At 39.9% G+C, this 23,735-nt stretch overlaps 1 protein-coding gene and 1 long non-coding RNA gene across 4 annotated transcripts in view; both read left to right on the top strand.

The window, feature by feature from the left end:
• Positions 1 to 257: 257 nt before the first annotated feature.
• Positions 258 to 23,735, top strand: part of CDK14 (cyclin dependent kinase 14) — a 319,708-nt gene continuing 296,230 nt past the window's right edge. The window contains exons 1-2 of one of the 3 annotated variants that reach the window (XM_048305937.1): positions 258 to 716; positions 7,125 to 7,156. In XM_048305937.1, coding sequence (XP_048161894.1) covers positions 626 to 716; positions 7,125 to 7,156 — 123 coding nt within the window. In that variant the 5' untranslated portion in view covers positions 258 to 625. The remainder of the gene's footprint in view (positions 717 to 7,124; positions 7,157 to 23,735) is intronic. The other 2 variants (XM_048305926.1, XM_048305957.1) reach the window with 2 other exon arrangements.
• Positions 16,822 to 22,197, top strand: LOC125327062. Its single transcript, XR_007204124.1, has 3 exons — positions 16,822 to 17,022; positions 17,144 to 17,254; positions 17,452 to 22,197. It is a non-coding gene; the product is annotated as an uncharacterized LOC125327062 (long non-coding RNA).

Here is a 23,735-nt window from a genome sequence, read left to right as displayed (position 1 = left end):
ACGGTGTCTCCGCTGCCCCTCCGAACGCCACCGCCAGCGCCTTCGCGCTGCCCCGGCCCCGAGCGCTCGCGATGGGAATCGCCGCATCGCTCCCTGCTCCCAGGGCGCGCCGCAGACAGCGCGCATCCCTCGGCCCGGCCCCAGCGCTCCTCGCCTGCCCCCCTCACGCCCCCGCCGCCGCCGCCCTTCCTCCCCGGGGCTCCCCGGCCCGCCCAGGCTCCTCCTCCTCCTTTCTCTCAGCGCACCCTCCCTCCCTTCCTCACGCCCTCTCTCCCGCCGCCGGCGCCCGCAGCCCCTCGCCGGACTTTGCTTCCACTCCTCCATCTCTCCTCGGCGCTGCCCGTCGCCCCCGCCCTGCCCGCCGCGTCCGGCCGTGCCGGGGCAGCCCGGGGCAGGGGCGGACGGGGCTATGAGCCGGGCGCTGGCGGCACGGAGCCGAGCAGCACCAGCAGCGGCAGCGGCGGCCGCGGCGTAGGGCTCCTTTCCCGGGCGGGACCGGGACTGTCCCGCGGCGCCCGGCGGCTCCTCGGGGAGCGGGGAGAGCCCCGGGGCCGGAGCAGGGGTGTCTCCCCCGGAGCCAGGGGAGTGGGAGTAGCGGCCGGCGGGACGGGGGGATCTCCCCCCGATGTGTGACATGATCGACTCGCAGTCCGCCGAGAAGATCAGCAGGATGAAAAAGTTGCGGAGAACTTTATCGGAGAGCTTCGGCCGAATAGGTGAGTCCCGCGCCCGGGCCCGGACAGCGCTGCCCGGCACCCGGGGGTCCCGGCAGGGAGGGGACGGGGTGCGGTGAGCTCAGCGCTGCCAGGCTGGAAACACCCGCGCCGACACCGTCCCCGAAAAACGTTTCTTGGGAAGAAAGCTCGGGAAATAAACAACTCTGGAAGCCCTAGCAGTGCTGCATGTGTCTGTGATGGAGTTAGCCCAAAATCGGCTGGGAAGAACAAACTGTAAATGATAGTTGGCTCACGTGTCCCCGTTGCGAAAGAGAAACCTCGACAGAAAGCAATCGGTTATTTTAATTTTGCAGGTCTGGTAATTTATTTTTTGTACGGGCTGCAGGTTGTTTTTAGTTGTGGTGTGAGATGCTGAAGCAGGTAACAGTGGCCCAGTGATCTAGGGGGCCAGACAAAAGAAGTCTATCTGTCATCTGCTGGGAAGTCTTGTCACTCTGTCACTGACACAAAGCATCCTGAGGTAGCGTCATCTGAATGCCACTGCCAAGCGTATTACCTCCCGGTGCCACCACACCGTGTTTGGTTTTGACACCAGTTTATTTTGCAGTTGAATTTGTTATTGAGAACAATGCCAAAGAGTTTTGGTCTGCTCTGACTGGTGTTTCTCATAGTCTTTGGCACACTGTATTGCTTAATTCACTGTTTAAAGCATTAATTCCTACTGACATCATCAACACGCAGCTGAGCAGGGAGAGAAGGTACCTCAGAGGAGTTGTGAGGTATCCCCAAGCTGGTGGGACAGAGCAGCTGGAGTTAGTCCTGTGACACACGAGAGCAGATGCAGCAGCCCCTGTCCTTGCAGACCTTCTGTATGGGCCCTTCCACAGTCCTTACTCATGTCTTGTCCCATTGGGATGCCTTCCCTTACAGCCCATCTGGCTGGCAGGCATGGGTCAACTCTCAGAGCTGCTTTGTCCCAGTGAGAGGATGTGAAGTGCCTGTGCCACAGACAGGAGCTGTGGCATTTGGTTCTCCCCCAATAACCCTACCTAGGAGATGTGCTGGCATATTTGGGCATTTTAATTTTTCACACGCTGTGTATGCATTCAGCGTACCACCTTTAGCTTTAAAGGCCTGCAAGCTTTTAAATGTATGATTGCATTTGAATTTTTTTTTATTGTCCTGCTCCAGGAAGAAAAAAACTGAGAAAAGCTCATTCTTACTTGAAAACCAGAAGAGTTTCAAGGGTAAATGCAAAGTTACAGTTGTGATACAAATATCAAGTCACTGTTACAAATCTCTGTCCCCATATGAAAACAGCTTTTACCTATCATCAGTCTTAAACTTGTAAAATACATTTAACTTTCTTTGATTAGAAGAAAAAACCAAAGCAGTCAGGTGTTTGGTCTGTTATATGTCTCTGTACATGTATAAATAGAGAGACACTCTTCCACAGAACTGTGAAAGGGTTTTACTAATGGTGGAAGTCATTAACAAAGAAAATGTTTGAATGAGGATGCTGCTTTGTTGTAACAGTGACAGTTACTTTGTTGTAACAGTGACTGTTAATGCCCTTTAGGGATCATGGCCCCTCTGGCTGGTAATTTCTGCATGTTTTAGTTGGCTCGGTTGGGTGATCATCTCTTTTTGTCATTTTGCACAAATTAAACAAGCTTTTAGTTTCCTTGAGAGCTCTGGCCTGGTTTTAGATACACGGATTTTTATGTCTAAAAGCTCCTCCAGTTCTATGTGCATACGCGCAGAAGTGTAGGAGTGTGGTTTGGTATGCGGTGTGTTTGTTTGCTGTGGTTGATTTGTGATTAAAACACAGCTGCTACCAGCAAGTTTGTTCAATCTTCAGATGCTCAAATATATTGATCATCATTCTGGTAACTGCACTTTGAGCAAAAAACCTTCTAATTTATCTGTATGAGGTTTGTACATAGTCCACTCCCTGATACCAGAGCCACAGATAAGCCCAAGCAAAGAAACCCTAAACTTGCATACCAGGAAATCCTTGGTTAAAACATGTGCTGTCCTTAACTCTTATACTGAAGTGAAGGAGGGAAAACCAAAACCTCACTGGAAAAAGTCTTTCTGGGTATTTGACATCAAGGTTTTAAAGCTCTTTTTGTAAGAGCTGGTTGCTTGGAATGGTTAGCAAATTACAAATTTAATACATATTTAATCTATAATTTTGTCGGTCTTCTGTTCAGTTGTGATTCATTATAAATAATAAATTCCTGACAGTGGCAAAGGCTAGGATGGATGGGGCTTTGAGCCACTTGGTCTAGTGGAAGTTGTCCCTGCCCTTGACAGGGCGGTAGGGATGATCTTTAAGGTCTCTTCCAACCCAAACCATTCTGTGATTCTATAAATCAATGATGATGTATTAACTTTCTATGTTCTGCTGCAATTTCTGTGTTTTCATAGGTTTAAGTACATGACATGGTATCCTGAGCATAGTCATATAAATAATGCGAGAGTACTATGGTGTTTGCATCAAATAATTAGTCATTAAAATCAAACCTTCATGTGTTGCAGTAGGGAAGATCTGATGATCATTCTTGAAATGATAAAGTACTGCTACACCTTCCCCCAGTGTTGGCAGTATTCCATCTACCAAATGCAATTCTCTCAATACTGCAAGACCTCAAACTTTGAAACCAGATTTCGATAGCCAAGTTTATATTAGCCTCTTGGCTAAGAGTGGTGGGAATGTATCCTGATTGTCATTGGCAGAGAGCTTTTTTTGTTAGAGCTTGTAGGTTAGCACTCAATGAACTGTCTTTCAGACCCTCTTCTCCCCACCAAATAATTGTCTCAATTTGAGAAGTTATATCTGCAATTAATTTATAAGATTTTTTTTTTTTTTTGCAGTGTACTGAAATATGTTAGGTAACGTTTGAAGCTATTTCCCCACCACCTCTAGACAAAACCAGTGTAGTTATTCCTGGGGCACAGCAGAGGCCCAAAGGGTACTAACAGCAGCCTCAAGTAGACTTGACCCATTTTCTTAACTGTGAACTGATGCTTTGCAGCCACTGGTTTTCCTGGAAGAGGGTGATGAAGATCTGCCTCATCATGCAAAACTGTGCTCGGTCCTGTAACTCTCAGAGTATCTAGTACTGAAAATGTTTATTTTGCTGAGTTGAAAAATGTGATGTGTGAAATTGCCCATTCAGTGAGCCTTTTCCTGAGCATTCGCTTTGTGCCATTATGTGCAAATCTGGCAGAGCATGATACAGCACTGTGAAGTGCTGGAGGAAATGTGTGTGGCCCGTGGTGCTACAGGATGGCTCTTTGCTGTAGAAATTACATGCTTCCAGTTCTAGAGAAATGAGCTATCTTTGCAACTTAGGTGCCCTTTCTCCTGGCAGAAATTTTCTGGTGTTTCAAGGAGTGTACCTCTTAAAAGTTATCTCATAATAAAGAACTTATATTGCTAAGAATCTGAAAAACATACATAATTCTTTTCATTCATAAGTTTCTGCCAGCCTGTCCATTTTTATACGATCATCCATATTAGTTTAAAAATTTGGTTTCCTTGCTTACAGACTGTATTGACCATGTGAATGAACACACCATAACTGTATGTTAACCAACTTTCAGAGATTCAGTTGAGTCATTGTTTAATTTAGCATTTAAACCTTTATTAGGTTTGGTTCTTAGTTTTGCACTTTGATAATTATGTAATTAAATTAATAGTGAATAATTTAATAAAATTAATAGTGATCTTTTAGTTATGTGAAGAGTTCTTAGCTATGCATTTGTTGAAGTTCGTATAGTACCAGAATCATATTTGAGATCTCTTCAGCTCATGCCATTTAACTTCTGTTTTCTTATGCAATTTCTTTAGTCAAAAACTAACACCAGGTTACAAAGAAAGGAAGGAGGAAAGGAAGAAAGAAAGAAAGAAAGAAAGAGAGAAAACATTGGTGAGATTGATCACAGTGTGCTGAGAGCAGTCTGTGGCCCTTCTGAGCATCCCTGGGCTTTGTTACTAGCTCCTCACTGATGCAAAGGTTATCTCCACTAATCTCCTCTGATGTACATCCACATAGTTCACATACCTGAGATAATGAGAAGTTCATTTGTAAACAGTTTATTTTTTTTTAAGTTCAGCAGAACTTTTTTTTTAACAGTTTAAAAAGGAAAGGATTGCATTGAGGAGAAAAAAATATTTAAAACGTCTTTGATGTCTTCTTTTGGAGATGCTATGTAGTGAATGGGTTGAGAGTGATATTATTATTAAGCAGAATTTCATTAAATGGGTGGCCAGAACTCTTATATTCTTTTGGTGATTCTTAAAAGTCCTTTTTTAGTCAAAGGTAGAAGCTAAAGACAAGCCATATATATGCAGTGGGCCACAGATTCCCATTTCTTCTTGTTCTGTTAGACTGTGAATTTTGTTTAGCTATCTGTTTGGGTATTCCTGTAATGTTCTGGTCATGTGAAAATCTTGTGTTTTGGTAAGGGAGAAAAGCTTGTCAGCATGGCCTAGGTGTGTCATTTACTAATTTATAGCTTGTATGTCATTGTGACCTGAATGGTAATTGAGAAGATTAAAAGTGTGTTCTTAAAAAGTGTTCCACAGGTTGAGAGCTTTCCCCCTCTTTCCCCCTCTTTCCCCCTCTTTCCCCCTCTTTCCCCCTCTTTCCCCCTCTTTTCCTGACTCATAGTTCTGAGTACTTGGGATTGGCAGTGTGAAAATGTTTTGATCACCCTTCAAAACCGTAAAAATATGTTTAACTATCAAAACGTACAATGAGTGCCTCAGACCTACTCAGCAAAACACCAAGGTTTGTTTCATTGTTTTTATCACTGAGCAGGAAATCTAGATGAGTAACTGTAGAGCAGTGAGCTGCAAAGATTTGAGGAAAGCCATGTTTCGTGTCCTAAAGAAATGGGAGTTTAAAAGCAAAGGAAGGCTGGACCTTCCCTGCTTTTCTGTACAAAGATAACTGGGATTTGTGCCTTGCTGCCCATGGTGGAGGTTCTGGAGGTGCAGCACTGTTTGCACAGGTGGTACTGCCTCTGTACCACCTCTGGTACAGCTTCTACAGTCTTGGTGTTGTTTTTGTTTTGTGTTTTGTTCATTTTGTTTGGGTTTTTTTTTTTTTTATTTTGTTTTTTGTTTTGGTTGGTTGGTTTGGTTTTTGTTCTTGTGGTTTTTTTGGTGGGGTTTTTTTGGTTTCTTGGGTTTTTTGGGGGGGGGGTTGGTTTTTCTATTTGTTTTGTTTTTGTTTGTTCTGTTTCGTTTGTTTGTTTGGGTTTTTATGTTTTGTTGTTGTGTTATTTTTGTTTTTGAAGCTGATAACACAGTTGCTCCTGAAGACAGAATTTGGAAGAGGTTTAGAAATTACTAGTGATTTGAAGGCAGAAGGAGCATCTAAAAGAGAAAAAGAGCTACTGGAGTCTAGATCCCCAACCATGCTAGCTGCTTAAATATTTATCTCCTGCAGAAATATGCAGGAGTGTAAGAAACATTACGTTGCTTAAATGATGAAGAGGGACCCTTCTGGGGCAGCACTGCACAAGCTGCATGGTTGTTCAGATGACCTCCCTCAAATTGAAAACCTTCGTGATTTAAACTGAAAAGAAACAGTGCAATCACCAATGCAATGGTTTATCTAATTTTAGCTCTTCAAGAGAAGGAAACAAAGAGCACTTTCAGGTCACGGCGTGCAGCCCACAAAGTGCAATCCCTCGTGGGTCTGGCTGAGAAAAGGAGCCAGTCTCGTACCTTCGGACTGACACAGTTCAGTGTGGATTTGGAGAAATTAATTTTCTTCACATTTCAATAAATATGTCCAGTATGCTAAAGGAAAACTTTTCATCGACTTTGCTACAACTGCAGAATTATTTGTGTCTTCATTTTCTTAATTTACCAGGTCACCTATTTTCTGCACTGTTTTTCTCTTTGTTTGTTGATTAATTGCTTGTTAACAGTGTAAGAAAGAAATCTCTTCTGCTTTAGTGTAAGTCATATTAAAAACTATAAAAGAAAAAAAGAAAAAAGAAAAAAGTATGCTACAATGCATACTATTTCATAAGGAGTTAGTACTTGACAAACTGAATACATGGTTAAGTATCTGTTATTTCCTTTTTGAGGTTCAGTCAAGCTCTCCATAAAGGGTTTTCACACTCACTAGGAGTTAAAATAAAAAAACCAAACCCATCCTTACAAACTCTTATTTTCTTTAACCTGAGAGGATATTTTTCATAAATATGTAAATTCACTTTCTTGGAAACTCTCTGTGCAGTTCTACATTCCATTTACAGATTCAGGTTTTGAGTATAAAATTGTTATTCATGCCAGCCTGTTCTTTCCTATTATAACAGGAAAATGGTGCTCTGTTGTTTTTTTTTTTCTTCTTTTCTGGTGGTTTGTGTTCATTGAAATTCAGTATAGATAATAATTTCTTTTTTCTTTTTATTTTAAAGCCTTGAAGAAGGAAGATAGCAGCTTTGATGAGGTAGGTTAAATATCTTTGTACCTTACACAGTCCAGGTATGCCTTTAGTATTTCTCAGTGGTGCTAAAAGAAACCCACAGAGAGTAGTGTTATGATGTGCATATGTATTAATACATGCATATTGCTCAAACGTATTTTCATTTTCTAAATAGCTACCAGAAGAATTTGTTAGTCAAAGGGTCTGAATGGAATGCTTAGGGTTTTTTTTTTTTTAATATAGTACAACTGAATGTTTTAAGAAAAGTGGCCATTTTAAACTGTTCAATGCTGAGAAATGTTGCATGCAGGGAAAGTACTTTATAGAACTTTGCCCATGATAATTCCTGTAACTGTAGGCCTGTACTGTAACAGGCAGGGAAAAAACATCACTCCTGAGAGAACGCTTTATATAAAGTGCTGCTACATTGGCTTCTTGCTGAATATGTCAACCAAGAGAGATGCTTATTATGAAATTAAAAAGAAACCCAACCCAACAGCAAAAAGCCAGCATCTATGCTATTGGTAAAACTGATACTTGATTATTCAGTCTAATCAGTTTGGGGTCTTGACCTATCTGTGATATGATTCGCACGTTAATTTGTAAAACATGCTGCTCATGATTTGTGCTTGAGAGTTCCAGGTCAGTGCAAGTTATTCTACAGAGCAAGTTTCTGCAGGAGGAGGTGCAGGCCTTGGTGTGATGACTGGTCATATTGTAGTCAATGCTTGCCTTGTACTTCCCTCTGCCACCATAGCTAGAAGCAAATGGAAGTATTTTGATGTGTTGATGTTACGCTTCTGGCATTTCTTCTTCATTGCCTGCTCTAAGCTTAAATTCTTGGCTGAATAGAGTGAGCTAGCTATTGTGTAATGCCTGATTCTAGAATGAATAAATGATGATGTAATGTCCCGGATTCTGGATCAAATCAGACTTCATCTCTTTCTAAACAGATCGCACTGATGCTCAAATACAGCAGTAACAATATAAATGTTTTGTGATTTTCTGATGTGTTGCAAAAGCTGTAACTCACCTTGACCCCTCTCAGGTCTGGAGTGAAGGTCATGGGTCGGGCTATCTTTTCAGGAACTCTGTTGCATCATGCAGTGGTCCTGACTATTTTATTTCTCTTGTAACACTGCTAGAACTTGATTCCTCCCTAAAGGTTACACCTGTGCGAAAAAAGCGCAGATAAACGGTTAGTAAACGCTGAATCCTTGTTTTACAAATCTGGTCTGGTTCTGTTCAGTATTTCTTGCTGAATGCTGCAGTGGTATATCTGTGCTATAACCTCCGCAGTAAGCAGTAATACCTTGTATTAAATTTGACTCAGAATTTGAAAGAATCTCTTGAACAGCATTGTCATATGAAGATGGCAGTTCTTCTGTCCACTTCCCCAGGATTGGTTATCTGCAGGTTGCATTTCTTTTCTTTAAACCTCGTTTTCTGCTTTAACAGGAGACAACTTGAGCAAATTTTTATTTAAATTCAAGCCAGTTGGGGGAAAAATAATCTTTCAAATATGTTTTTAATGGAATCTGACAGATTGTTGATATGAGCTACTACAGAAGCAGTAAGGGATGGCTAGTGGGAAGGGTACACAAAAGAATTTTCTTCCATTTCCTGTGAATAGGGAAGAGCTTGATGTGACATTTGCATCAATTGGTTTCATAGTTTTAGGTGTCATTTCTTAGAAGAAAGAAAAATGTGTTGAGATTTTATGTTGTCCTTATTATCTCTTCAAATTCTATACAGTTCTTGGCGATTTTGCAGCCTAAAGTGTGAATCAGAGAATGAGCTGTACCAGGTATAATTTAATTCCTTTCTTTTCAAACATCCTTCAATTCAGAAGATGAAACAGACATTAATAAAAATAATGCACCTGATTTAATGGTTCCTCAGGAAGACAGTATCTCTGAGCAGAGGAGTGGGTGTACATATTGGTCTTAGAAGCCCATCCTGAAAAACACTACTAAGACCATACCATGATATTAAAAAAAAAGTGGTCTAGTCTTCTGGCTTGTATATGTAGTACTGATATAACAGGGAAACAGTTATGAAGAAAGTTAAGATGACAATAAGTGGGAATATCAGATGGAAACATCAGATAAGAAGAGAGAGGAAGTAGTTTTTCAAGCTGTCCAAAGCTGTCAGCTTTGGGTGTCCTACTACGAAAACTGAAATAGTCAACTATTGAAACAGAAATTTCATTTAACATGTAGCATATTCTCCTTGTATGGTTAGTGCAAAGATACTCTTTTATGTTGCTGACAGATGCTGTGTATCTCTTCTCAACCTGTGTTTCCCCTTTCTTGGAGGGAGGTTGACCTCTGAAGCAGTGCTTGAACAAGTAGCAATGGACTTGCAGAGGGTCTTTATGCTCTTGACAGGGAGAGGAGGAGAACTCATGTTTTAGCCTTTCAAGTTGTGACGAGAACATCAGGAGCATAAGCTGGCCAGCAGGGATCTGAAATCACTGATGGAGGAGAGAAAGTGGCATGAAGAGGAAGATGGCCCTTCTAAAGCTGCAAGGTCTGCATTTGCAGCCTAGTAGGTCATCACCTTATTCTGTGCACTGTAGGTGCTACATGAGGTGCGTACTTGTTTGTCTCTCAGGCACCAAGGGGAGTAAATTGAGCAGTTCACTGGCTCTTAATCCTACCTGCTTTAGTTGCTTGCAGTAGCTGAAAAATCTATGGCACTGAAGGAAGTTGTCTGTCTTTTGAAGAGAAAAAAATTTTGAAGAGAAGAAAATTTTTACTAAAAATTAAGATGTCAGACATGACATGACAGGCAAGTGTACCACATAATTGCTTTCTGTGGTTTATGAAATTAATCTGTCCACTAAATTAGGATGGAAAGAATCATGAGCAGTGAATCCTGTGAATAAGTTGCATGTCAGAAAATACTTTTATTTGTAGAATTGTTTCAGGGATCTTACTGGTGTATTTAGTCCTACCCATAAGGTCAGAGCACTACAGTGGTGTGAAGGACTACTGTAAGATTTCTCACTTTTTTATTCCTGCTCTTATATTGCTTTAGTTTATTTATTTTGATTAAATTTTGAATGAAAAAAACACTTTTCTAAAAATGATGCCGACCTTTGCCTTGGTCCATGAGAACACTGAATTAATCAATTTTATGGATTTAGTGGCAGCCTGCTCACCTTCCTAAGATGTTGTGACATCTTAGGAAGTTCCAGAGACTCATGTGAATAAAGGAGTGCATACAGACCACTTCTTCTATAGTCTTTCATTCAAAGCAGTAATCGTATGGTTTTGTTTTTTCTTTTTTAACCTTTAGCCTGTTCCTTTTTGTCACACTGGTCACACTGTGGGAACTGAAACATAGGCCTGTGTCAGTATGTGCTGAAATCAGTGGGAAAGTTCTCAGTGTTTTCAGTGGTTTGTGGAGTGGTTTCCTCTGTCATGAAGTATCATGGGGGAGGGGCTGTTCTTGTCTGTTTTCAAAGTTATTTGAATGAGTAAGGCACCTTCTCATTGTGTCTTGAAATGTACCTTATCTATTCTCTGAAAATGGCAAACTGCAAACCACCTCCCTCCCTGCAAAACATCACATCAAAACAAAAACCAACCAAACACATCCTCCCCACCACCAAAGAAGCTGCCCTCTTTTTCAAAGCAACCTAAGTTTCACTCTCTGAGTGTAGGTTCTGGCACAGTTAGCATCTGTTTTGTTGTTTTAGGCAAAGCACTGATTATCTACATTGGATATCATGATAGAAAATAAACACCTCTGAGGAGCAGTACTACATGAAAAGAGCAGTCTAAAAACAAATAAGTGTCCTTTGAGTGAACATTTTATTTGTGCTTCAGTAGTTTGTCAAAGTTTAGATTAATAATTTCCAGCTGTGCAGGATTGTTTTGATATATTTGGACCATTGGTGTAACAAGTCCACTCTGCCTTATAATGATGGAACCATTTTCTTTTTCGTGACAAAGTGATCAAGGCCAATAGGAAGTGTCTGAATTGTAGCATATTTGTTGGAATAACAGGCAGTGTTGATGTTGTGACTAAACTCATCTCAGGGCTGGTGGTAACCTGTTCCTTTGGTTAGCTGCTTGCTATTGTGATTTATTTCTAAATTATTGTCAGCAGTCGCAAGCTGTTGGTTCTTGTCCTTCTGTTGTTCGTTTCTCTGAGCACTTAAATCATGTTTTAAGACCTTCACTCATGTGTGTGCACAGTAAATAAATTAATATCAATGTCACAATGAAATCAAAAGAAAATAATCTTCAGACTCAAAATAAACATGAATTGCTTTGATTATTGCTTCTTATAGTGAGTTTTATTGCTATTGTTTATCTGTATTTTAGTGTTAATTTTTCCTGATATCAAGAGCACCTTTTTTTTTAAGGCCATCTTTCTTAGGAAATTAGGATACTGTGATTGTGCCTGCTGCATGCGTAATGCCGTCTGACTTCACCCAGTACTTTGAAGCTGGCTGACACTAGAGGCCTGGATGCTTGGTGGAAAAGCATGTGAGCTGGCTGAAAGGTAGAGATAAGAATCTGCTCTGATGGAAAAGCTGAAATGCAAGTTCTTGTGAGCATATGAGAATGTGGTTGGAGGTGTTATGAATACTCTGACTTCAGCAAAATCCTTAATACTCATCTACTCCTTACTATGTTTAGAGTCTCCAGCTCTGAGAAAGCCAAATTTCATTTATTTTGCTCATGGAACAACTTCTGTGTGTTTGAAGTGGAAGTGTGTGAAAGGGGAGGGAGTTTTGCCAAGTTACTTCTTGATTCTGTAATGTGCTTAATCTCACAGTCTCTCTCACCCCAAATAAAAAGGCTACTCCCTCTGTGGGATGTTGGCCTGAAAAATGTCTTGGTTTAAGGGACACCCATCTCAGAACCAGAACTTTTGTGTAGAGATTATTTTGACTTTGAACAGTTAAAGGAAAGAGTGTAGTTGGAAAAAACTAAAGCGTTGTAAAGCATGAACAAGAGGCATTTGAATGCCATAATGCAGGAGGTGCATAATACACTAAATAACTTTTCTGCATTTTTTTTTCAGTTTTATTTACAGTAAGTAGCTTGAGAGAGAAATGCATGTATGACAGAAAGATAAAAATCCTTAAACCAGAATTTGGAGAAAAACCCCAGAAGTATAGGTGTCAAAGCATTTTCTAAATAATACCAGGGAACTGGGTCAGAAAAACTTCATCTGGTGGTTAGGTTACTTTGCCAAATGTGTACAGAGATGGTTCAAGTGCCTGGAAAAATGTGTCTGTTCAGATGTATTGTCACAAAGCAAATGAGTGGAAACATAATTCCAGCAGAAGATAACAACTCCGTATTGGAAGTTGCTGCTTTTGAAGTGTTACTTGACGCATGACACAGGCAAATATTTTTTTGGTGAAAAGAGAGAGGTAAAGGCTCAATAATGTAATCTGCTGCCTCCTGCAGGAGGACCACCCTCTTAGGTTAGCAGGTCTGATAGAGATCTTTCCAGCCTGCCACCTTTGGGAGGGAAGATGGGTGGGGATGATGTTGTCTCATGAGCCTGTACAGAGATTTCTCAGGAGATGGTTTGGGTTCCTACCACTCCCAATTCTATTTCTTTTTTCCCCCCAGTACTGTTTTCTTACACTACTGAGGATCTGGTGTTGGTCCAGTGGTTCCCTAGCAGCAGGTGGCTTAGACATCAGCTTGCCCAATGGATTTACTGGTCTCTGCTGCTGTGTCTCTTTGAGGCCATTCCAAAAAACCACGAACCTGAATTGTGTTGCTAGTTCTTAGGACTGGCGTGTGATGCTAGTGTGCGTGCATTTGTAGCAGAATAGTGCCAGCATTTCAGGTCTTATAAAGTTTTTCTTATCTGCTTAAAGGGAATAATTGTTTCCTCTAGATTGATAATATTAGCAATTGTGTTTCAGGTGAGTCTGAGAATTAAGGGCTTGAATGGAAGACAGCAAATACTGCCATTCTGCTAAAGCTTCTTGTAGCATCAGCTGTGGGACAAATGTGCCTTCTGTGGGACAGATGTGGCATTGTTCTGTAAAAATGCTGGTTTGTGAAACTTCTGGTGGCTTAAAAAAGCCCAACTCTGGGGCAACCTTGCATAATTTCTCAGAGAATTACTAATATTTATATGGTGATCAGGGATTCCTGTCACTTCCTTGTGCTATGTTGCACATGGAAATAAATCAGGTCCTGGAAGACGTGAGACACTTCAGAACCAGGTCTAGGTGACCACAATGCAAGCTGGTAAGTAATTGAGAAGTGGCAGGAAAGCCACCAAGAAAAACTGACTATGAAATAGCTGCTTTGTTTTGTAGGTTTCAAGGCTTTGAAGTAGAACCTGAGACAATGTGGAAGGTTTTGAGATTCACTTGGCAGTGACTCCACCCATTCAGTACAGGAATTGTTCTTAATGTTGGGGGATAGACCTGGTCTTTAGGAGATGAAAGTTTGAGAGCCCTCTTTTGTAGCTGAGAAAGAGCTTTAATCTTGATGCATCCCTTAAATCTGTTGAGTGGCAGTGGTTTGAATTTTTGCCCCAACCATCGATATGTTCAGTTGTGTGTTCTTCTGCCTGGCATGTTTGGTGAGAGTGCATCCTTTTACCTTTTAGAAAGTGTGTGGTATTTTCATGACATAAGAAAAGTTGTTAAGTCAAGTGTGAACCTGCTTACTCTCCCCCTTCTCTGCCTTTTCTTCTGTAGAAACTGGAGGGAAGAAGGGTTCATGTTACTAGTTAATATGCCTGTGTCCTTTGCTTAACTTTTCTTTGAAAATGGATGGAGCAAAGGAGCAGAACTTGGTCTGAATCCATGTCTGCAGCAGGGACTTTTGAGGATTTGGCCAAAATGCTGACGTATATAGCTCTGTTGTGATCTGCAGACAAGTGTTTTAGCTATCAGAGAAACACTGCAAAATGAATTTCCAGGCCTAGTTCTCTCACTTGTGCATGTGTATTTTGGGATGTTTCTTGTCATCAGATGAAAGGGTGTATGCATTCCAGAAATGTGGAGTCTGAATGTAAGCTATTATTATTTTGATGAAGTATGTTTACATGTAAATCCTGGTGTTTATTTTCTTGGGACATACAGGATATAGTAATTTACTGATAGATTAAATAGAGTAACAAAGTTATAAATTTCATATATGTGATCCATTGCTTCTTGTTCTTGGCCTTGTGGGCAATCTCCTGGTGGTGAGGCAAGAAATAATTGTGTCACTTCCTTGATAGGTCTGTCTCTTCCATCTACTTTGTACTTAGACATTATTGCTTTTGTTCTTTTTTTCTTTCTTCCAAGCCACACTACAAACAGACATATGACTATATCTAAATCTTCTTCTCATGAAAGGATCTAAATGAAAATTATCTCTGTCTACATTTTAGCTTTCCTGAGAAATTCTGCATGTATGCTGCCTCATCTGCTGTGTGTCACAATATCACTGACAACAATATATTTGCAGGATCCCATCCACAGTAATCAAAATTCTGAGTCAATTGACACCTCTTGTTAATTATTGGGAAGGGATAATAAAAAGGAGATTACAGGCTCTGACTAGCTTATTGAAACAAAATGGATTTAATGTATACAAAACAATGCCATTTTGATGATATTAAGGCTTAAAGACAGTGTTATTACCTTTCACCTCTCCTTCTGTATATTCTTTTTCCCCTTCCAGCAAACTTTTCTACTTCTAAGCCAGTTGAGTCAGGGTCCTGCTAGTACTACTTATGTTCGTTTCAGGTATGGAAATTCTCCTTATCAAGTTTAAAAATTCAAACTTGAATATTACAGGTTATTTAAATATGAAATATTGGCAGTAATTTAATCACTAAAAATAAGTGTGAATGCTGCTGAAAACTTATTGATAAATGATGGAAGCAGGGCCTCTGAGAGAGCACATAATGCATTATAACCAATTCTAAGTAACAACTGGAATTGATTGTGTTTGGAACCCTGTAAGGTTATTTCACTTGAATTAAGTTTCTCTGTAGAATCCAGGTATTCACCTTTTTCAGTGTTGAGAAATAAAAACATTACTAGCTTTGGAAGATATTCACTGATGTTCCAACCCAGAAAATCCAGTGGCTTACAATATTTTTCTTATTGCCATGTACTCAGCAGGACTTTTCTTTGCACATGAACTTCTTTGATAGCTCATGTATACAAAAAGATGTTCTTCCATACATATGTGTTTGAGGAATCTTCCATTTCTTTTAGGGAGGGTAAACTTCTTGTTGCCAGTGGATTATTATCATACACAATCACGCTCAGCACGTTCTAATGGAAGTTTACCATCCTTTTTCTCCACTGAGATGCACATTGAGACTCAGGCATGGTGATCCTGGGACTGTACCAGAGGCTGCCTTCATGCTGTTCCTGGACTTGTTTTCTGTCATCTGTCTTGAAAATGCAACACTGAAGGAATTTGTCTGAGGTCAGTTTCTGTGATTAGTTAGGTCAGATATGCCCTTCAGCTTTGAGATCTGGAAGACTTTTTGTTATCCCAAGTATGTTGTAAGAAGTAGTGCAGAGGATGCATATCTTGGCTTGTGGTTTTTTTCTTAAATACTGTCTCAGATTAAGTATTTTTCCTTTCTGTATTGTTAGAAGAACATGTTGAAATTTTTAGAGAGCTTAATCATTAATTATTTTTATCTTTATCTCTCCATTAACAGTTATTGTTGCTTTCTGACAGAAATAAGATATTCACTTGTTACTTTTTTTGCAAGTTCTTTTATTAAGTTTGGTTGTTTTATTTGGGGTTTATTTTATTTTATTTTTTTTTTAAACTACCTATGCACACATCTGTCCCTTCCCTCCATATCCCTCCATGATATGTCCATCCTTTCCTTTATCTTTTGTAATTACTTATCCTCTTATTATAACAATTTCTGGTTTCATTTTAACTACTTCCTTTTAACCAGTATGGTGACAAAAGCTGCATCATAGTTCAAATACAGTGCCTGTAGCTGTTGGTTAGCACTTAGGCACAGATGTACTTCTTTGATTTCCTCCTTTTCTTTCCTGTTTGTGCCTGTTTTCATTTATAGCTTAGTCTCAGTGTAATTACACACATTCACTGTATGCCTTCATGCTATTTGTCCTGTTCTTAAGCTGGTGTTGTTACTGTGTCTGTGGTGACAAGGATGCTACTGAACTCCTTGCCAGTTGTTGAGTCAGCTGCAGGGGAGAAGAGCCAGGGTGGGAGTTCTTGTCCTGGGTGGAGTGGGCAGGGAGAGGGCTGTGGGCTGCTGGAGGCTGCTGGCACTGGCAGAAGCCACACAAAGTGTGGGTTGATGGCTTTCATTTATTTATTGGTTTTCTAAACAGACAGATTTATTAAATGATGTCCAACCTGCTCTCCTTTGTCGATGCCAATTACTGATGCAGTTTTACAGTTAAAATAGCAATCTATGCTTGCTCAGAAAAAGGTTTTTTAGCTTATCCAATCGAAGAATGATGCCAGTTCCATTTGTCAAATTCATTATCATTCTTACCATGTCCTGGCTTGTTTAGATGTGGGAAGTCTCTGATGACTGCAGGTTTGCTTGGTTTGGAGGGAAAAAAAGTTTTTTTGTTTAAAAAAAGAAAGAAAGAAGCAGTGATGGTTTGTTTTAGCTCTTCAGGCACAGAGAGGAACCAGATACAAACAGGATGTTTGTTAGAGGCATCTCCTGATGACTTTGGAGACGCACAGAATTCCAGAAACTAGAGGACTGCATCTGGAGAAATACTTAAGTGATTGTGTTGTTTTGATTTGGTTTTTTTTTTCACTTATTTAGTTAGTTATTACTCTGGTATGGCTCAGTTACATGTGATTTGTCTGGCCATCATCAAAGCATGACAGAAGCTCTGAGAAGATGAAAGGAAGTGCCTAATTTGCTTGCCCTTTAAAAAGGTATGCTATAGCACTTCAGGACTTTTTCTGTTCAAATCAGTAAGAAAATGGTATTTTTATCTTTGAAAGTAAGTTTGCAGTAACTAGAGTTAGATTACATATATATTTTTTCTATCTTAAGAACAGGTTTTTTCAGTGGTGTGGAGACAATGCTTAGTCATGCATTTTACATGGGCATATAGACAATGGGCTCGAACGACGAGATTTGTGATGATATTCAACAACAAAAAAGGTATGATATTCAATAAAATGTTTCTTCAAAAGTAAAAAAAAAAAGAAAAAAGGTTCTATTATATTTGAACAAATACTGTCATGGAACACAAGACTCTTTTTCTTAAAGTTCTGTCTTACACATGAATTTTGACAGTGCTCTAACTGAGATGCTCTGTTAGGTTTATTCCCAGCAGTAATTATTTCATTCATCCACAGGTGGGGCAGAAATGATGTAGACTTTTACAGTCAAAGTGATGTTTCATTTTGGTATTGCCAGTTAAGCTTCAGAGAGGACACCAGTGTGAACCTATGCCCCTGGGACCCAGCTGGGCTCATGAGTATATTTAATACTCACTGCTGAGGAGGTGATTTCAAGAGACTGCTGGGGTTCAGTGGTGATGCAAGACTTTGGATGTTCTACTGTGAGTGGACCCTTATCTTGGAAGCCTATGTGAATTGGGTTTGTTTTATTGTTAAGATTTGGCAAAATGCCATGGCTATCTTCCTTGTTCAGTTTCTACTGCTTGTGAAAAAAATTAGAAGGCCTCTTGGAGAGGAAGGTAAAAAATGGAAAATGTAGTTCTTTTTCCTTGTGCCAAGGAACATAGATGGAATGGGAGATATTCAGTTGGAATATATTAATTACAATCTGAGTTTGCTTCTTAGCCTTCTTCAAGATTTCAAATAGATACTTAATCAGGAAGAAGTTAGACTGAACTGTCACCATTCAAAACGTCACCATTTTGCCTCAGGACCACATAACTTGCACTCATGGTGTGTCACTAATGGTATGAGCCACTCCGAGAGACAGCAGCATCCAGAATAAACCCTGTGTCACTTACTATGGCCTTTAACTGGGTACTCGGATGGCAGAATTTCACCTGGAGTAAAAAAAGAGACTCAGTCTCCAAGTTCAGACCACCCTGTTTATTAGAACCTGTTACACTGGGAACTGACCAGCTTTGTGGAAAAGAACCTGGGGATCCTGGTGGACATGAAGTCGAATGTGAGCCTGCAATGTGCCCTTGCTGCAAAGGTGGCTGCTGGTATCCTGGGGTGCACTGGGAGGAGTGTTGCCCACAGGTGAAGGGGAGGTGATCCCTCTCTTCCACTCAGCACTGATGAGGTCACATCTGCAGTACAGTTCAATTCTGGGTTCCTCAGTATAAGACATGAAGAAGAGCCACTGAAGTGATTAAGGGACTGGAGCATCTCTCCTGTGAGGAATGACAGAGAATTGGGACTGAGAAGGTACAGTGGGGGATCTTAGCAATGCCTGATGGGAGGAAGTACAGAAGACAAAGTCAGGCTCTTCTCAGTGGTGCCCTGTGACAGGACCAGAGGCAGTGGGCATAAACTGAGACAGGGAACTGAAAGCCTCTGAACATCAGGAAACACATTTTCACTGTGAGAGTGACCAAGCAGAAAGAGAAGTTTCCCATTAAGGTGGTGGAGTCACCATCTGTGGAGAAGCCATCTGGACAACCTGCCCCTCTTGTGCACTGTGATTTAGGTGGCCCTGCTTGAGCAGATGGGTTGCACCAGATGACCTGCAGAGCAGCGTTCCAACCTCCACCATTCTGTGACTCGTGAACTTTTTTTACAGGCTGCTTTCTTTCTGCATTGTTTGGAAGCTTTTCACATTGCTTGTGTCACATGCAATTGAGTTATTGTTAGTTTTGTCATATGTGATCACCTATAATATTCTAATTGTTTCTGTAAGGAGAAGTGATTTGCTTCATATGTGATTCCATATGGTACACTGCAAATAATTGAGGTCCAAGTGCTATAAAGACTATAAGAGATACTTTTTTTGAACCACTTGTTTATAAAAGCTTAGAAGAAATCTAAATGGGAAGATTCTCTAGAAACATATGTAATAACATGTTTACCTTTAGAAACTCATTCCTATCCACTGCTCATCCGCCAAAGACACCTCTGGAAAAGTCCTTCTGTTTCTTTCCCTCCCCAAATCCCAACACTTGGTACTCAGGAGCAAGCAACACAGATCTTATTGCTGCAGTTTGAATTTTTTTCCTCTTATAGGCATCTGTAGCTTTTCCTCTTATCAACTGTTTCCATGAGGAATTACAAAAAAGGGGGCTCCTGTTTGCTTTTATTAATATGCATAATATGTGTGCTTAAGCTTCTCTTCTCCCTGCTCTTCCGAGAGGTTAGTTTCAAAAACAGGAGGCTCTGAGGAAGTAACCTATACATGGAAACCACCTGTATTTATGAACCTTTAAAAGAACCACATGCTTCCTACAGAAATAAAGCATCTTTTGTCTGGAATTATTCCTTCGTAGTGGGTGCACAGTCATTTTGGGGCTCCAGATTGATTTTTCTGGAAAGAGGAAACATTTGGTGCCAAAAGTGTCAGAGTCAAAAATAAGCTTTGTCAAATAAAGGGAATTCTGCACCATGTCTTGAGTATTCTCTTTGTAAAAGGACACTAGGAAAGCTGGAGAGGGACAGCATTAGAGAAGAGTGAGGAACTTTTTTTCTGGTTAGTAGTGGGTTTAGGCAGTAGGGTAGGAAGGGAGGTGCTTTTCTTAACATGTAGTTCTTCCTCCACAAACCTAGGGGAAGGGGGAGTATCCCATCACACTTACTACTGCTGTGTGCAATTTTTTTCCTTGGTTTTGACATTTACTTATTCCTTAGATATATTTCTAACTTTATATGGAGTTGTGTGGAGCAAATGCAGGCTATTTGAAACCTCTCAATTCTTGATCTGAAAGGTGGCCTTTAAGTGCTTTTTATGGTGAATTGCTCTGCTTATGGACTTGTTCCTGCAATGTTTCCAGTTCTGGAATTGGCATTAGCATTAAGAAATATCCTGTGGAAAAAAAGCTGGGGAACCAGAGTCTAGCCAGAATTACTCATTTCATCATACTGGCTGTCAACAGTACTCCTGGTTGTAATTTTGGCTTTAACACTTCGGGGTCTAATGCTTGATTTCTAGGAAGGGGTCTGTGAGTTGATGATAATAGGGTTATATTCTTAATTTGAAAAGGCTGTGTTGTACCTGTAAGTTCTTTGCTTATGCATAAAGCTGCTGTCAACATCAACAAAGCACAGCTGAATGACCTCTATTTCTGAAAGAGTGGCATACCTTTATTTCATTTTTCTGCCTAAGACTGGCACATGACCACATATTTTACTATTTTACTTTTTTACTCCTTTTTTTTTTTTCAGTTTGCCCTTTAAGAGGTGAAGTGCCTTGTATTAGCTTGCATACATACGGAATTGTTGCCATTTCGTAATAGCAGGATGATGTGCATCTTGCAAACTTGTTCATGAAGCTCTGTCCTGAGCACCAAACTCCTTCAGTAGAATAGTTCAAAAGATTGTGTGCATTGTGCTAGAAGATGGTACCCTTAGGCTCTTGCTTGATCAAGGTAGGGGATGCTTTAAAACTGGGCCATAATTAAGTGTGCAGCAAAACAGATTTATTATTAATTTAAGTTTTTAAGAGAAGGGAGTAAATTATGTTCACTCTTGCTGCACAGTTTTGGAAAAGAAAAATATGCATTAATAAACAATATGTCTGTAATTAATTAATGGTCCCCTGGAGAAGGTTTTCTCCCAAACTAGTTAATTAGTGTGTAAAATACTAAAAAATTAATCCCAAAACACATCATGAAAAATCAGCTATGGGTTAGTGAATTGTGGTCATTAAAGCAGAGGGGGTTTTTTGCTGTTTGTTTGGTTTTGGATTTTTTTTGTCTTAATGGCCAAAGTTAACAACCGAGACAAATGGAAAACAAAGCACCAATGTTGAGGTGCATTTTGACATTTCTAATTAACGTGCTGTGCCACTAAAAACATCATAAAGGTCTCTCTAGAACTAATGTGAGCTATAAACCTATTGTTTACTCTGGATTGATTTGAAAATTAGTATTGACTACTGTTTTGTTTTTTATTACTTAGGAAGATATGGGCAGAGCCTAAATATTAGAGTCCTCAAATTCATTATTCCCTGTTTTCTGTTATCCCTCTTTAATCTTCTGCTGTGTCTGTTATTCTTCTCCCTTTTCAGATAGACTGAGAAATCTCTTGAATTTGATCACAAAAACACATTTCAAAAACCTACTGTTCTAACCTAGATGGGGTCAGAGTTTTAAATAACTTCTAATAAGCAAGTTACCATGTATTTCTCAGTTGGATTCATATTATTAACTGAAGTGGATTTTAGTATTTGGTTCCTAAATTCTTAGTAAAGCTGTTGCAAATCATGAAGTGCTCTGTGCTTTGTGTGCTGAGAGCCTCACTGGCTTCCAGGGAAATACATGAACTTGTCAAAAATGTGCATACTCGTAGAATCAAAGCCTTAATTTGTAAAATGATACTTAATAAGAAAAATGGGCACAAGGTAGTAATTTTTCTTGTTGAAAACAATGGTTATTGCTCAGGTAAATGTTAGCAGCCTTGATTGATTGCTGACAAGAAGTGCAGAAGTGATTAACATGACAATGTACAAGTCATGTCATAAATTTTTTTGTCCCTTGCAGCCACAGCAGATATGTAAACTGGTCTTTCAGGTTTAGTTTAGGTTTTTTTGGAAGAAAAAAGGTGTGTTACAAAAATCTTGGGAGAGGAAATTAAAATTCTTCCATACTTAAGTTTTCCTTATGAAGTCTCTATTTAATGCTGCTTCAGCCTGATACCTGTTTTCTTTACCTATTAAAGTGAAGCTTTGATGCATGCATAGGTATCTCCCCCCATCATTTTTCTCCCCCACTACTAAGTCCTGTTATGTTATGCTTTAATATGAGCAGATGAATTCTTCTTTAGGCTTATTCTAAGAAAATGAGTTTTCTATCTCGTTCTGCATTCATCTTTGACTATATATAATTTTAAAAAATTGGCTGGTTTTAAAGAAGCGAATGTTCAAGAAGTAGCAGAGGATATTGGAAATACTCATAATGACTTTCAATCTTTTAAAGTAATAAACACAAATCTGCTTTCAAGTAAAAGGGAATTTTTGGTATTTATTCTAAGGCTATACAAAACTGTTGTAGCCAAACATGAATGCAAGTGCAGGATAAATTAATTTCTGTCTCTAAAACAATACATTCAAACTACAGATATCCAGTGTTAGATACGTTGGGTCTTTACTTGCTCATTGAATCCTGTTATACCTATTGCATATAAACTTTACCGTCTTTACTTGATACAAATTATTTCCCTCATGTTAACCAGAGGGATTGGAAGAGGAAGCTAGCAGCTATGTTGCTGGTGTGTTCTCAGCTTTTCTAGATGAGAGACATGCAGCCGTTCTCCTTCTCTGATTTTAGCTTGACATTTTGAAGGACTTGGGGTGGTGAAAGTAGAGGGAATCAAGAATGTTTCTTCCTTTGCATGGCTTTACAGAAGGTGTCACTGTTTTCTTTGCTCTCTGGTAATCTATCAAGGTGCCTTCTGGAGTCCTTCTTGGAAAGGCTTTGCTGAAACTGGACAACCTAAGTAGGGCAATTATGGGACAGCTGTGTTGTAAGGAGAAAGCAAATAGAGTAGGATTGTTAAGCCTGGAAAAGACCACCAAGGAGAATTATGACAGATGCACAAAACTATGCATGATGTGGACGAGTTGAGTAAAAAAAGAATTAAGCTGGCAGAGGGAAGTTCTTGTGGAGAGCTCTACTGAACTGACCTCATTGCTTCATGTTGCTGTCTCTGCCTTCCTGCAGTAAAGGTGCTTCAGGACTGGTTCTGAGGGTAAAAGCCTTTGCAGGGCTTGGGGTGGGGGTGAGTTTTTTCCCCAAGATGTGGGACAGTGAAGCATGTCTGACCAACAGAGCAGATGCTGGAGGAGGGGACAAATGGAAAACATCTGGAGGTGACTCTCACTGGAAGAGTATGTGCACTCCCTCAACAGAAACCACAGAGCTTATCTGTTGAGAGACATAGAAAGCATACTGGCTGGGTGGTTTCATCCAATATTGGCATTTTTATGTTTGGAGCTAGGGGCACATAACAATCACAGTGACATGGTAATGTTTCTTAGGGGTAATTTTGTTAAACAATGCTACTTTTGCTGGCAAAACTCCAGGTGTAGTCTTGGCTTTGTACTGGTTCATCTTTTGCAGTTTCTGATTTATCTTACTCAAATGCCTGGCATAAATGAAGAGAAGAAAATAATTCTTTTTGCAGAAATGAGTTGTCTCTTAGAAGAGAGCTGGAGCTGCTGACTAATCAATCACAGAATAGCCTGGAGAGAGTAAAGAGCAGAACAGTGAAGAAAAACTGGACTATAGTGACAGATCTGAGTGTTTCCGAGGGAGGGGAAGATGTTTTATTACTTACACAGTATTCAAAATGTGACTTCATATTCAGGCAACACATCCTCTAGAGATTTTACAAACCTCACAAAAATGCTAATGAAAAGCAAGTGTTTTATTATGAAGTTGTCTTCTTTCTACCTTCTTGAAAATTCTTAAATATTTTAAAAGAACTTAAAACTAAACTGTTTTCGATTAAAACTAACCTGTTTTTTA

The sequence above is a fragment of the Corvus hawaiiensis genome, chromosome 1 (assembly GCF_020740725.1).
Source record: "Corvus hawaiiensis isolate bCorHaw1 chromosome 1, bCorHaw1.pri.cur, whole genome shotgun sequence".
NCBI lineage: Eukaryota > Metazoa > Chordata > Aves > Passeriformes > Corvidae > Corvus > Corvus hawaiiensis.
This window is presented reverse-complemented; position numbering and strand designations above follow the sequence as displayed.